The sequence below is a fragment of the Hyla sarda genome, chromosome 1 (genome assembly GCF_029499605.1).
Source record: "Hyla sarda isolate aHylSar1 chromosome 1, aHylSar1.hap1, whole genome shotgun sequence".
NCBI lineage: Eukaryota > Metazoa > Chordata > Amphibia > Anura > Hylidae > Hyla > Hyla sarda.
In genome coordinates this window covers 102,390,429-102,403,776 of record NC_079189.1, presented here as the reverse complement: position 1 = coordinate 102,403,776, position 13,348 = coordinate 102,390,429, and the positions used below count along the sequence as shown (strand labels likewise).

Here is a 13,348-nt window from a genome sequence, read left to right as displayed (position 1 = left end):
CGGAATGATAAATCGGGGAGGGGCTGTTGTTGCAGAATATGTTGAGACTTATTGGACCATCTGCAGAGAGACTGCGGGTGTCTATTGAGTCAAGATGCCGGCTGCAGCTCTCCTCACCTGCTCCACATGGCTGGCTCTGGCAATCCTCTCGTACGGTCTGACTTATTGATCATTGCCATGTCAATGCATAGCACTTAACAGTAATATCAATCTAAGGATTGCTATAAATAGACTTAAAAATTTAAATAAAGGGGGAATAAAGGGGAACTTTTTTACGCGTACACTAGAGATGAGCGAACTTACAGTAAATTCGATTCGTCACAAACTTCTCGGCTCGGCAGTTGATGGCTTTTCCTGCATAAATTAGTTCAGCTTTCCGGTGGGCTGGAAAAGGTGGATACAGTCCTAGGAGACTCTTTCCTATTAATGTATCCACCTTTTCCAGCCCACCGGAGCACCTGAAGGCTGAACTAATTAATGCAGGAAAAGTCATCAACTGCCGAGCCGAGAAGTTCGTGACGAATCGAATTTACTGTAAGTTCGCTCATCTCTAGCGTACACCATTGACCGTGCGGTTTAATTAACTATATATTTTTTATAATTCTGACATTTCCGCACGCAGCGATATCACGTTTATTTTTATTTACACTTTATGGGAAAAGGGGGGGGTGATTCAAACTTTTATTAGGGAAGGAGTTAAACAATCTTTATTCACTTTTTTTTGCAGTTATAGCTCCCATAGGGGGCTATAACACTGCACACACTGATCTTTTACATTGATCAATGGTTTCTCATAGGAAACCATTGATTAATGATTCTGCCGCTTGACTGCTCATGCCTGGATCTCAGGCACTGAGCAGTCATTCGGCGATCAGACAACAGGAGGCAAGGTAAGGGAGCCTCCTGCTGTCCTAGAACTGTTTGGGATGCCGCGGCGATCCTGAACAGCCCCCTGAGCTAACCGGCAATGTTTTACTTTCACTTTAGATGCGGCGTTCAAAGTTAATAGCACACGGCACTGCGATCAGTGCCGCGTGCTATTAGCCACGAGTTGCAGTTGATAGGTGCAGGGCCCGACCCCCTATGACGTGGGGCCACGGCGTTGTCCCGCGTTACAGACAGGGAGTGGGCGGAGGGCGTACAGGTACGTCTTCCGTCCCCAACAGGTTAATATAAAAATAAAAAAGTTGTTCAATAAGCACTGCTCACACCATTTTGTGTATGGCCTAGAGGGAGTACATTTCAATCTAAGGCATAAAAAGAGACACAGAAGTGATACATTTATTAAGAGGCTAGCCTCTTGACCCCTTAAGGACCAAGGTCAAAATGGGCTTAATACCTTTGTAACAACTTGCACCAGTGGGCTTAAAGGGGTACTCCGCCCCTAGACATCTTCTCCCCTATCCAAAGAATAGGGGATAAGATGTTTAATCATGGGGTACCGCTGCTGGGAAACCCCGCAATCTCTCCTGCAGCACCCTGTGTCATCTGCTGCACGGAGCGAACTTCGCTCCATGCCTGGGGATACAGGGGCCATGGAGAAACGGGTCAAGGACCCGCCCCCTCATTACATCATGGCCCCTCAATACAAGTCTATGGGGGTGGGCGTGGCGGTCACCACACCCCTCCCATAGACTTTCATTGAGGGGGCGGGGCCATTACATCACGATACTCTGGCCCCTGTATCGCTAGTCATCAGGCATGGAGCAAGTTCGCTCCATGCAGCAGATGACACAGGGTGCTGCAGGAGAGATTGCGGGGGTTCCTAGCGGCGGTTCCCCCGCAATAAGACATCTTATCCCCTATCCTTTGGATAGGGGAGAAGTCTAGGGGCAAAGTAACCCTTTAAGCTAAAGACTTGAGTGTAGCTAATCTGCAGTAAGAATCAAATCTAATGAATAGCAATCGATTAATTTATACTCGTAATAGTCTTTTCACTTTTGAAGTGTTCAGAATCCTGGAGAAGTCTGGAATGAGATTCTGGACTATAAAATTCCAGACTTCTCCAAAAAATTGGAACAACTTTTACAAGAATAAAATAATTGACGGCAGATTCAGTAGATTCAAGTCTGGCAAATTTCAGGGCGCTTCCGCAAACAAGGATTTTTTTAGCTGCCAAAACAATGCAAATGACCAATGAATGAGCATTTGCGCAATCATTGGATGATCACTGGCCCTATTAGATGGTATAATACTGTCCTATTCGGCCTATAATCACCATGTCTAATAGGGCACGCACTGTAGAACTCCACTAAATATTTGTAAAATACCATTCTTTAGTAAATCTGCCCACTATAATCCTTTGCCAAAATCTGTCTGTCTGTCATAGCAATTATAACCCAGCTGTGTTGAATGCAATACGGTTTATTAACAAACACACCAAAACGCACAAGACAAAACCTTCTGAAGTACAATGATCTTGTTTTTGCAGACCTATCTCCAACATTGTAAAGTCACTCAGACTCACGGGGCTCCTGTGGATTTCTGAATCTGCTCCTTTAAGATTAGAATGCTCTGTCTTTGCTCGGGTGGTAACATGGCAATCTGGTCTGAGGTTAACTGCAGAACCTGCATTATCAGAGCGGCCTTTTCATGGTCTTGTGGGGTGATCTGGTTCTGTCCAGGACTAAAGCCGCCTTGTCCAGAAGGTGCTTGAACATTGGCAACCTGTCTTGGGGGCTGGGGACCAACAGATCCTGATACTTGCATTCCAGGAATGGGACCTCTCAAAGCAGGAGCGGTAACAGAGCCTCTTACATCCATAGGTCGGGGTTCCATTGCTCTAGACGCTCTTACATCCAAAGGAGGTGCACGTGAGTCCAACATGGGTCCCCCTCTCGATTCTCCAATCATAACTCGAGGTGGTTCTCCCATAGGACCTCCTCTTATTTCAATGGGTGCTGGACCTCTGTCGTGGTGCATCGGTCCGCCGCTTTGTAAAGGCGGTGGCATATAGTTACGATTTGGTTGCTCCTCATTTGTTACAGTAAGTAGCGTTCCTCCTCGTGGGTCATTGGGGCCATCTCCAAGAAGACCACGTGGTGGGACATTAGATGCTGGGGGACCACGTTGTAGAGGGGCTCGAGGATCAGGAATAGGAACGTTCATCATTGGTCCTTGGCCAGGGTTTATGGGACCAGGAACTCCGCCTTGCATGGGTAGTGATGGCATCATTGGTGGAGCACCGTTCATGTGCATGCCACCTACAGGTGGGGGCTGCCCACCAGGGGCATTTGGTTGATTAGGAGGAACATTTGGACCCTGTACAGGCTGTTGGCCTCCCGGTAATATTGGTGGCACAACGGATGGACGGTGAAGGATTTTCACAGCAATTTCGGGGTCCACGATCCTCATCACCACCTGGGCCTGCAGGAGGGCATATGCCAACTGTGGGTTCTGCAGCAGCATGTTGCGCGCCTCCTGGGGGCTGTTCTGCACACACAGCTTCATCTGTTTCATCAGCTCAAACATCTGCTCCGGGGGCAGACTGGCCACAGCCCGGCTTATAGACTCCGGGGCATCCTCTGGAGACACTGGATCACCATAGGGCGACTCGATGATGGGCGCCCCAGTGCCAAGGCTTTTCAGCTCCTCCTTGTTCTTCTCACTGGCTGCATTGTCCACCCGCAGAGCTCTGCCGCTGAACTCCCTGCCATTCAGGTTCCGCATAGCGCTGAGGGCCGTCTCCTGGTCCTGGTACTCACAGAAGCCATAGCCTTTGGGTTTACCAGTCTCCCTGTCATACACCAGTCTGAAGCTGACCACAGGCCCCACCTCACAGAAGATGTCTTTCAGCTGCTCCTCGGTAGCCTCGTACGGAATATTCCCCACAAAAACGGAACGTAAGGATCTGTCCACGGCGGGATCGCGAACATTTATTGCCGCCATAGTACAGCGCTTGATACTACACGGCAATGATGCACAACGCTCTCCTTGACTCCTGCTTCTCGCAACTTCCGGTACGTCGCGTTAACTGTTCCGACTCGAACTTCCGGTGTTAGCTTCTCGCGCGTCTTGTTGTAAGAGGAAGTACTGCGCAGGCGCAACTATCGCGTTAAAAGTGGCGTCCTTGCTTTCTACTGCTTTGAAGTTCTGTTCCTCGTAATGGCACCGCCCACATGCTCCAGCGTATCTCGTGTCCATTCTGATTGTCACCGCCCACATCGTTCGGGGGATCTCGTGTCTATTCTGATTGGAACCGCCAAACTCCTGCAGCGGGGTCACGTGCTCTTTCTGTTACGCGCAGCGTCAATCTCCAATGTGTCTCTGTAGCTCAGTGTTTCCCAACCAGGATGCCTTCACCTGTGGCAAAACTACAACTCCCAGTATGCGCGGACAACCTTTAGCTCTCTGGGCATGCTGGGAGTTGTGGTTTTGCCACAGCTGGAGGCACCTTGGCTGTCTGGACATGCTGAGAGTTGTAGCTTTGCCACAGATACTGTCATCTTGGCTGTCTGGGTATGCTAGGAGGTGTAGTCATCCTGGCCAGGGCCAGATTAAGCCTGGCTGCATTAGGTGCAGTATAGTTCCCCCACATTAGGTGCAGTATAGTTCCCCCCACATTAGGTGCAGCATAGCTCCCCACATTAGGTGCAGTAAAGTTCCCCACATTAGGTGATGTATAGTTCCCCCACATTAGGTGCAGTATAGTTCCCCCCACATTAGGTGCAGCATAGCTCCCCACATTAGGTGCAGTATAGTTCCCCACATTAGGTGCAGTATAGCTCCCCACATTAGGTGCAGTATAGTTCCCCATATTAGGTGCAGTATAGTTCCCCCACATTATGTGCAGTATAGTTTCCCCACATTAGGTGCAGTGTAGTTCCCCCTCATTAGGTGCAGCATGTTCCCCCACATTAGGGGCAGTATAGCTCCCCAACATTAGGTGCAGTATAGTTCCCACACATTAGGTGCAGCATAGGTCCCCACATTAGGTGCAGTATAGTTCCCCACATTAGGTGCAGTATAGTTCCCCCTAATTAGGTGCAGTATAGTTCCCCCACAGTAGGTGCAGTATAGTTCCCCCACATTAGGTGCAGCATGTTCCCCCACATTAGGGGCAGTATAGCTCCCCAACATTAGGTGCAGTATAGTTCCCACACATTAGGTGCAGCATAGTTCCCACAAATTAGGTGCAGCATAGGTCCCCACATTAGGTGCAGTATAGTTCCCCACATTAGGTGCAGTATAGTTCCCCCACATTAGGTGCAGTATAGTTCCCCCACATTAGGTGCAGTATAGTTCCCCCTCATTAGGTGCAGTATAGCTCCCCACATTAGGTGCAGTATAGTTCCCCCACATAAGGTGCAGTATAGTTCCCCAACATTAGGTGCAGTATAGTTCCCCCACATTAGGTGCAGTATAGCTACCCACATTAGGTGCAGTATAGTTCCCCCACATTAGGTGCAGTATAGTTCCCCACATTAGGTGCAGTATAGTTCCCCCTCATTAGGTGCAGTATAGCTCCCCACATTAGGTGCAGTATAGTTCCCCCACATTTGGTGCAGTATAGTTCATCCACATTAGGTGCAGTATAATTTCCCTACATTAGGTGCAGTATAGCTCCCCACATTAGGTGCAGTATAGTTCCCCCACATTAGGTGCAGTATAGTTCATCCACATTAGGTGCAGTATAGTTCATCCACATTAGGTGCAGTATAATTTCCCCACATTAGGTGCAGTATAGTTCCCCCACATTAGGTGCAGTATAGCTCCCCACATTAGGTGCAGTATAGTTCCCCCACATTAGGTGCAGTATAGTTCATCCACATTAGGTGCAGTATAATTTCCCCACATTAGTTGCAGTATAGTTCCCTACATTAGGTGCAGTATAGCTCCCCACATTAGGTGCAGTATAGTTCCCCCACATTAGGTGCAGTATCGTTCCCCCACATTAGGTGCAGTATCGTTCCCCCACATTAGGTGCAGTATAGTTCCCCACATTAGGTTGGCAGTATAGTTCCCCACATTAGGTGCAGTATAGTTCATCCACATTAGGTGCAGTATAATTTCCCCACATTAGGTGCAGTATAGTTCCCCCACATTAGGTGCAGTATAGCTCCCCACATTAGGTGCAGTATAGTTCCCCCACATTAGGTGCAGTATAGTTCATCCACATTAGGTGCAGTATAATTTCCCCACATTAGTTGCAGTATAGTTCCCTACATTAGGTGCAGTATAGCTCCCCACATTAGGTGCAGTATAGTTCCCCCACATTAGGTGCAGTATCGTTCCCCCACATTAGGTGCAGTATCGTTCCCCCACATTAGGTGCAGTACAGTTCCCCACATTAGGTGCAGTACAGTTCCCCACATTAGGTGCAGTACAGTTCCCCACATTAGGTGCAGTATAGTTCCCCACATTAGGTGCAGTATAGTTCCCCACATTAGGTGCAGTATAGTTCCCCACATTAGGTGCAGTATAGTTCCCCCACATTAGGTGCAGTATAGTTCCCCACATTAGGTGCAGTATAGTTCCCCCACATTAGGTGCAGTATAGTTCCCCACATTAGGTGCAGTATAGTTCCCCTTCATTAGGTGCAGTATAGTTCCCCACGTTAGGTGCAGTATAGTTCCCCCCCCCCACATTAGGTGCAGTATAGTTCCCCACATTAGGTGCAGTATAGTTCCCCACATTAGGTTGGCAGTATAGTTCCCCACATTAGGTGCAGTATAGTTCCCCTTCATTAGGTGCAGTATAATTTCCCCACATTAGTTGCAGTATAGTTCCCTACATTAGGTGCAGTATAGTTCCCCCACATTAGGTGCAGTATAGCTCCCCACATTAGGTGCAGTATAGTTCCCCCACATTAGGTGCAGTATAGTTCATCCACATTAGGTGCAGTATAATTTCCCCACATTAGTTGCAGTATAGTTCCCCACATTAGGTGCAGTATAGCTCCCCACATTAGGTGCAGTATAGTTCCCCCACATTAGGTGCAGTATAGTTCCCCCACATTAGGTGCAGTATCGTTTCCCTTCATTAGGTGCAGTATCGTTCCCCCACATTAGGTGCAGTATAGTTCCCCACATTAGGTGCAGTACAGTTCCCCACATTAGGTGCAGTAAAGTTCCCCACATTAGGTGCAGTATAGTTCCCCACATTAGGTGCAGTATAGTTCCCCACATTAGGTGCAGTATAGTTCCCCACATTAGGTGCAGTATAGTTCCCCCACATTAGGTGCAGCATAGCTCCCCACATTAGGTACAGTATAGTTCCCCTCATTAGGTGCAGTATAGCTCCCCACATTAGGTGCAGTATAGTTCCCCATATTAGGTGCAGTATAGTTCCCCCACATTATGTGCAGTATAGTTTCCCCACATTAGGTGCAGTGTAGTTCCCCCTCATTAGGTGCAGCATGTTCCCCCACATTAGGGGCAGTATAGCTCCCCAACATTAGGTGCAGTATAGTTCCCACACATTAGGTGCAGCATAGGTCCCCACATTAGGTGCAGTATAGTTCCCCACATTAGGTGCAGTATAGTTCCCCCTAATTAGGTGCAGTATAGTTCCCCCACAGTAGGTGCAGTATAGTTCCCCCACATTAGGTGCAGCATGTTCCCCCACATTAGGGGCAGTATAGCTCCCCAACATTAGGTGCAGTATAGTTCCCACACATTAGGTGCAGCATAGTTCCCACAAATTAGGTGCAGCATAGGTCCCCACATTAGGTGCAGTATAGTTCCCCACATTAGGTGCAGTATAGTTCCTCCACATTAGGTGCAGTATAGTTCCCCCACATTAGGTGCAGTATAGTTCCCCCTCATTAGGTGCAGTATAGCTCCCCACATTAGGTGCAGTATAGTTCCCCCACATAAGGTGCAGTATAGTTCCCCAACATTAGGTGCAGTATAGTTCCCCCACATTAGGTGCAGTATAGCTACCCACATTAGGTGCAGTATAGTTCCCCCACATTAGGTGCAGTATAGTTCCCCACATTAGGTGCAGTATAGTTCCCCCTCATTAGGTGCAGTATAGCTCCCCACATTAGGTGCAGTATAGTTCCCCCACATTTGGTGCAGTATAGTTCATCCACATTAGGTGCAGTATAATTTCCCTACATTAGGTGCAGTATAGCTCCCCACATTAGGTGCAGTATAGTTCCCCCACATTAGGTGCAGTATAGTTCATCCACATTAGGTGCAGTATAGTTCATCCACATTAGGTGCAGTATAATTTCCCCACATTAGGTGCAGTATAGTTCCCCCACATTAGGTGCAGTATAGCTCCCCACATTAGGTGCAGTATAGTTCCCCCACATTAGGTGCAGTATAGTTCCCCACATTAGGTTGGCAGTATAGTTCCCCACATTAGGTGCAGTATAGTTCCCCTTCATTAGGTGCAGTATAGTTCCCCACGTTAGGTCCAGTATAGTTCCCCCACATTAGGTGCAGTATAGTTCCCCTCATTAGGTGCAGTATAGTTCCCCCCACATTAGGTGCAGTATAGTTCCCCACATTAGGTGCAGTATAGTTCCCCCTAATTAGGTGCAGTATAGCTCCCCACATTAGGTGCAGTATAGTTCCCCCACATTAGGTGCAGTATAGTTCCCCACATTAGGTACAGTTTGGCATGCTGGGTGTTGTAGTTTTACCACAGGTTTAGTCACCCTGGCATGCTGGGAGTTTTCATTTGGTCACAGCTGGAGGCACCCTGGTTGGGAAACTGCTCTAGATGTAAACCTATAACTCCCAGCATGCCCTGGACAGCCCACGACTGGTAGTTGTAATTTTGAAACAGCTAGAGAGCCACAGCTTGGGGAACACTGATGTCAAGTGATATATGTATAGACGTAATGGATTTCTTCAGTCACATCTCCGTGGTTTGCAGTTTTTTTTATTGCAACAAATATTGTAACCACTTCCAGCCTGGGCAAGCTACACCCCCCTTCCTGACCAGACACATTTTTTATTTTTTTTAGTACGCAAAGCCATAAATGGGTACTCTGCCCTAGACATCTTATTGCGGGGGTCTCACCACTGAGGTGTCAGCAGAGAGCACTGTGGTCAGATAGAAAAGAACTATACAACTTCCTCTATAGCATACAGCAGCTGATAAGTACTGGAAGGCTTAAGATTTTTTAATAGAAGAAATTTACAAATCTGTTTAACTTTCTGGAGCCAGTTGATATGATTTTTTTTTCCACCGGAGTACCCCTTTAAGATCTATGAAGTTTCTTCACATTCAGGTGTTCAAATAATTTTATCCAAATTTTTCAGTGATACATCAGGATTTATCTTTAGGCCATTTATATTAATAAATATTACATGTGATACTGAGGAAATAAATTAAGCATCTGTTATTTGTTATGTTTTTCAAATGAACCCCTTAAAGGGGTATTCCGGGCAAAAACATCTTATCCCCTATCCAAACTGACAGGCCGGTCCATTCGGCCCTCGTCCGAAGGCCCGGACGGGGGAAAGGGCCCGCTGTCCGCCACAAAATTTTATCTAATTGCCCGGTACACACCCGGACCCGAAGAACGGTGCTGCTGGCTGCTGTTTGGCATCTCCCAAACAGCCACGGCAGCCCTGTAAGAGAACCGCAGTGGCTGCCTGGGAGATGCGCTTTGAACTCCGGCGTGGCGCTGTGTCGCGTGAGGTCACGTCACTGTGGCCTCGTCGGAGGTCACTTCACCACGCCCACGTCGGAGCTCACTGTGCGCCGCCGCCCTGCTCGCTCGTACAGGGCCCACTTGTCCTCAGGTACGGAACCCCGCTTTTCCTTAGGTACGGAGCCCTATTTGTCCTCAGTGTACAGGGCCCCATGTGTCCTCAGTGTACAGGGCCTGCTTGTCCTCTGAGGACAAGCGGGGCTCTGTACACTGAGGATAAGCTGAACTCTGTACACTGTGTACAGAGCCCCGCCTGTCCTCAGTGCACAGAGCCCCGCCTGTCCTCAGTGCACAGAGCCCTGCTTGTCCTCAGTGTACAGAGCCCCGCTTATCCTCAGTGTACAGGGCCCCGCTTGTCCTCAGTGTACAGGGCCCCGCTTGTCCTCAGTGTACAGAGCCCTGCTTGTCCTCAGTGTACAGAGCCCTGCTTGTCCTCAGTGTACAGGGCCCCACTTGTCCTCAGTGTACAGGGCACCGCTTGTCCTCAGTGTACAGAGCCCTGCTTGTCCTCAGTGTACAGGGCCCCACTTGTCCTCAGTGTACAGGGCACCACTTGTCCTCAGTGTACAGAGCCCTGCTTGTCCTCAGTGTACAGAGCCCTGCTTGTCCTCAGTGTACAGGGCCCCTCTTGTCCTCAGTGTACAGGGCCCCACTTTTCCTCAGTGTACAGGGCCCCGTGTGTCCTCAGTGTACAGGGCCTGCTTGTCCTCCGAGGACAAGCGGGGCCCTGTACACTGAGGACAAGCCGGGCTCTGTACACTGAGGATAAGTGGAACTCTGTACACTGTGTACAGAGCCCAGCCTGTCCTCGGTGTACAGAGCCCCGCTTGTCCTCAGTGTACAGGGCCCTGCTTGTCCTCAGTGTACAGAGCCCTGCTTGTCCTCAGTGTACAGGGCCCCGCTTGTCCTCAGTGTACATATGCAGTGGGCGACACAGCAACATTTCCTCTGTACAGGTTTTGATAAATCTCCCCTGCTGTGTTGTTGTAAACAGTCAGTCTTTTCTTTTACACTCTCCTTCCCCCCAGCAATAAATCATGCTATGCTCTGAATGTCAGCAGTCAGTGATAAGATCTACAGGAGGAAAAGAGCAGCATTATGTGCTGATTTGTGACTGATAATCTTCACTGAGCTTATCTCACCGGCAAACTCCTCACACAGGGGAGCTGTGGCTGTGAAGTCAGAAATCACACGGTGTTTGTCTTTGTGTAAACCCCTCACTGAGACCTCGCCCCCACCCTCCTGCAAGAAAAGCGGGATCTGAATATGACTTCTTTCTCTCACTCTCTACATGTGACAGCTGAAAGAAGGAAACTGCTGTGTATAGCTATTGAATGATATCTAGACAAATAAATAGGTTGGTTAGAGGGAAAGGATGGGGTATGGGTTTAGCTCCCTAGAATACCCCTTTAATTATGTAAAAAAAAAAAATCTGTCTTCCATTGCTCAGATATCTGACTGTGTGACCTTAAATAAAAGCTTGTGCCGTAAACAGTCAGTCTTTTCATTTAAACTATCCTTCCCCCCCAGCAAAATATCAAGCTAAGCTCTTAATGGCAGCAGTCAGTGATAAGATCTACAACAGGAAAAGAGCAGAGTTATGTGAGCCTTAACACCCCACAGGTGTTTGACGAATTTTTGTTAAAATTGGATGTAAAAATGAAAAAATTCAAAAAAAATTCACTAAAATGCTGATGTTACCCTACATTTTTTCATTTTTACAAGGGAAAATAGGAAAAAAGCCCCCCAAAATTTGTATGGAAATACCCCATATGTGGATGTAAAGTGCTCTGCGGGTGAATTACAATGCTCAGAAGAGAAGGAGCACCATTGGAGAGAGAATGTGTCTAAAATTAAAGGCCATGTGTGTTTACAAAGCCCCCTTGGTGCCAGAACAGTGGACCCCCCACATATGACCCAATTTTGGAAACTACACCCCTCACAGAATTTAATAAGGGGTGCAGTGAGCATTTACACCCCACAAGTGTCTGACAGATTTTTGGAACAGTGATCCGTGAAAATGAAAAATGTAATGTTTCATTTGCACAGCCCACTGTTCCAAAGATCTGTCAAACGCCAGTGGGGTGTAAAAAATATTATTTCATTTACACATCTGAATTTACTGAAAAGTCGTCAAACACCTGTGGGGTGTTAAGGCTCACTGTACCCCTTGTTGCGTTCCTTGAGGGGGGTAGTTTCCCAAATAGTATGCCATGTGTTGATTTTTTTTGCTGTTATGGCACCATAGGGGCTTCCTAAATGCCACATGCCCCCCAAAAACCATTTCAGCAAAATTCACTCTCCAAAATCCCATTCTCGCTCCTTCTCTTCTGAGCCCTCTAGTGCACCCACAGAGCACTTTACATCCACATATGAGGTATTTCCTTACTCGAGAGAAATTGGGTTTCAAATTTTGGGGGGCTTTTTCTCCCTCTACCCCTTGTAAAATTTAAAAAAACTGGGTCTACAAGAACATGTTTGTGTAAAAAATGAAGATTTTGAATTTTCTCCTTCACTTTGCTGCTATTCCTGTGAAACACCTAAAGGGTTAAAGGAGTAGTCCAGTGGTGATTCAGTGGTTTACAACTTATCCCCTATCTTAAGGATAGGGGATAAGTTGCAGATCGCGGGGGGTGCGACCCCTGGGGCCCCCCGCGATCTCCTGTACGGAGCCCCGACAGCCCGCGGGAAGGGGGCGTGTTGACCTCCGCACGAAGCGGCGGCCGACACGCCCCCTCAATACAACTCTATGGCAGAGCCGAAGCGCTGCCTTCGGCAATCTCCGGCTCTGCCATTGAGATGTATTGAGGGGGCGTGTCGGCCGCCGTCTCGTGCGGGGGTCGACACCCGCTATCTCGGCGGAGAGCCGGGGCCCCGTACAGAGAGATCGCAGGGGGCCCCAGAGGTCGGACCCCCCGCGATCTCAAACTTATCCCCTATCCTTAGGATAGGGGATAAGTTTTTCACCACTGGACTACCCCTTTAACAGACTTTCTGAATGTCATTTTGAATACTTTAAGGGGTGCAGTTTTTATAATGGGGTCATTTATGGGGTATTTCTAAAACAAAGGCCCTTCAAATCCACTTCAAAATTGAACTGGTCCCTGAAAAATTCTGATTTTGAAAATTTTGAAAAAACAATCTCGGAAACAGAATGAAAAGTAAAAGCATTCCAGAGTTATTAATGCTTAAAGTGACAGTGGTCAGATTTTCAGCAACCTAACCGCCCAGCATCCACTGTGTTTCTGTATGTTAGAGCTGAAGATTGCATGGGACATATTTGAGGTACACATTTCATTGTGTCCCCTTTCAGTTAGGCTCTTTTATGGTGTGCGTTTGCCATATGCTTTCGGGAATCTCTAAGAGATATGGCAAATGTATTCAACAAGCCCAGTCACCTGACTGACTTATTTTACTGATGGATGGAATTCGGGGTTTGGGGAAGTGTCATTTGTATTTTCTGCTGGATGATATAGATTGTCGGCTGCTTGCTGGTCCTATTAAACAGGCAATGGCAGCCTGTTTGGACGATAATTGCCCCATAATATAGGGCCCTAAATATGTGTTGAGATGTCAAGTATGCACTTTGTAATGACAGCTGCACTACCACTGTAAATATATGGATGTAATTCTTTATGCCTTATGTGAGGAGAAAATTTAAGGGAGTTATCCAGGATTGGACAAACATGGCTACTTTCTTCCAGAAACAGCGCCACTCTTGTCCTCAGTTTGTGT

The 13,348-nt window shown here is 47.7% G+C and overlaps 1 protein-coding gene across 1 annotated transcript; it reads right to left on the bottom strand.

The window, feature by feature from the left end:
• Window positions 1-2,332: 2,332 nt before the first annotated feature.
• LOC130302166 (cleavage stimulation factor subunit 2-like) lies at window positions 2,333-4,142 on the bottom strand. The gene has a single exon (XM_056551686.1). It carries the CDS (start codon window positions 3,886-3,888, stop codon window positions 2,464-2,466), a length of 1,425 nt encoding a protein of 474 aa, XP_056407661.1. The 5' UTR covers window positions 3,889-4,142; the 3' UTR covers window positions 2,333-2,463.
• Window positions 4,143-13,348: the final 9,206 nt, after the last annotated feature.

Bases quoted from the DNA above. Each gene is read 5' to 3' on its own strand.
- LOC130302166 (XM_056551686.1), bottom strand. From the start codon at position 3,888: ATGGCGGCAATAAATGTTCGCGATCCCGCCGTGGACAGATCCTTACGT.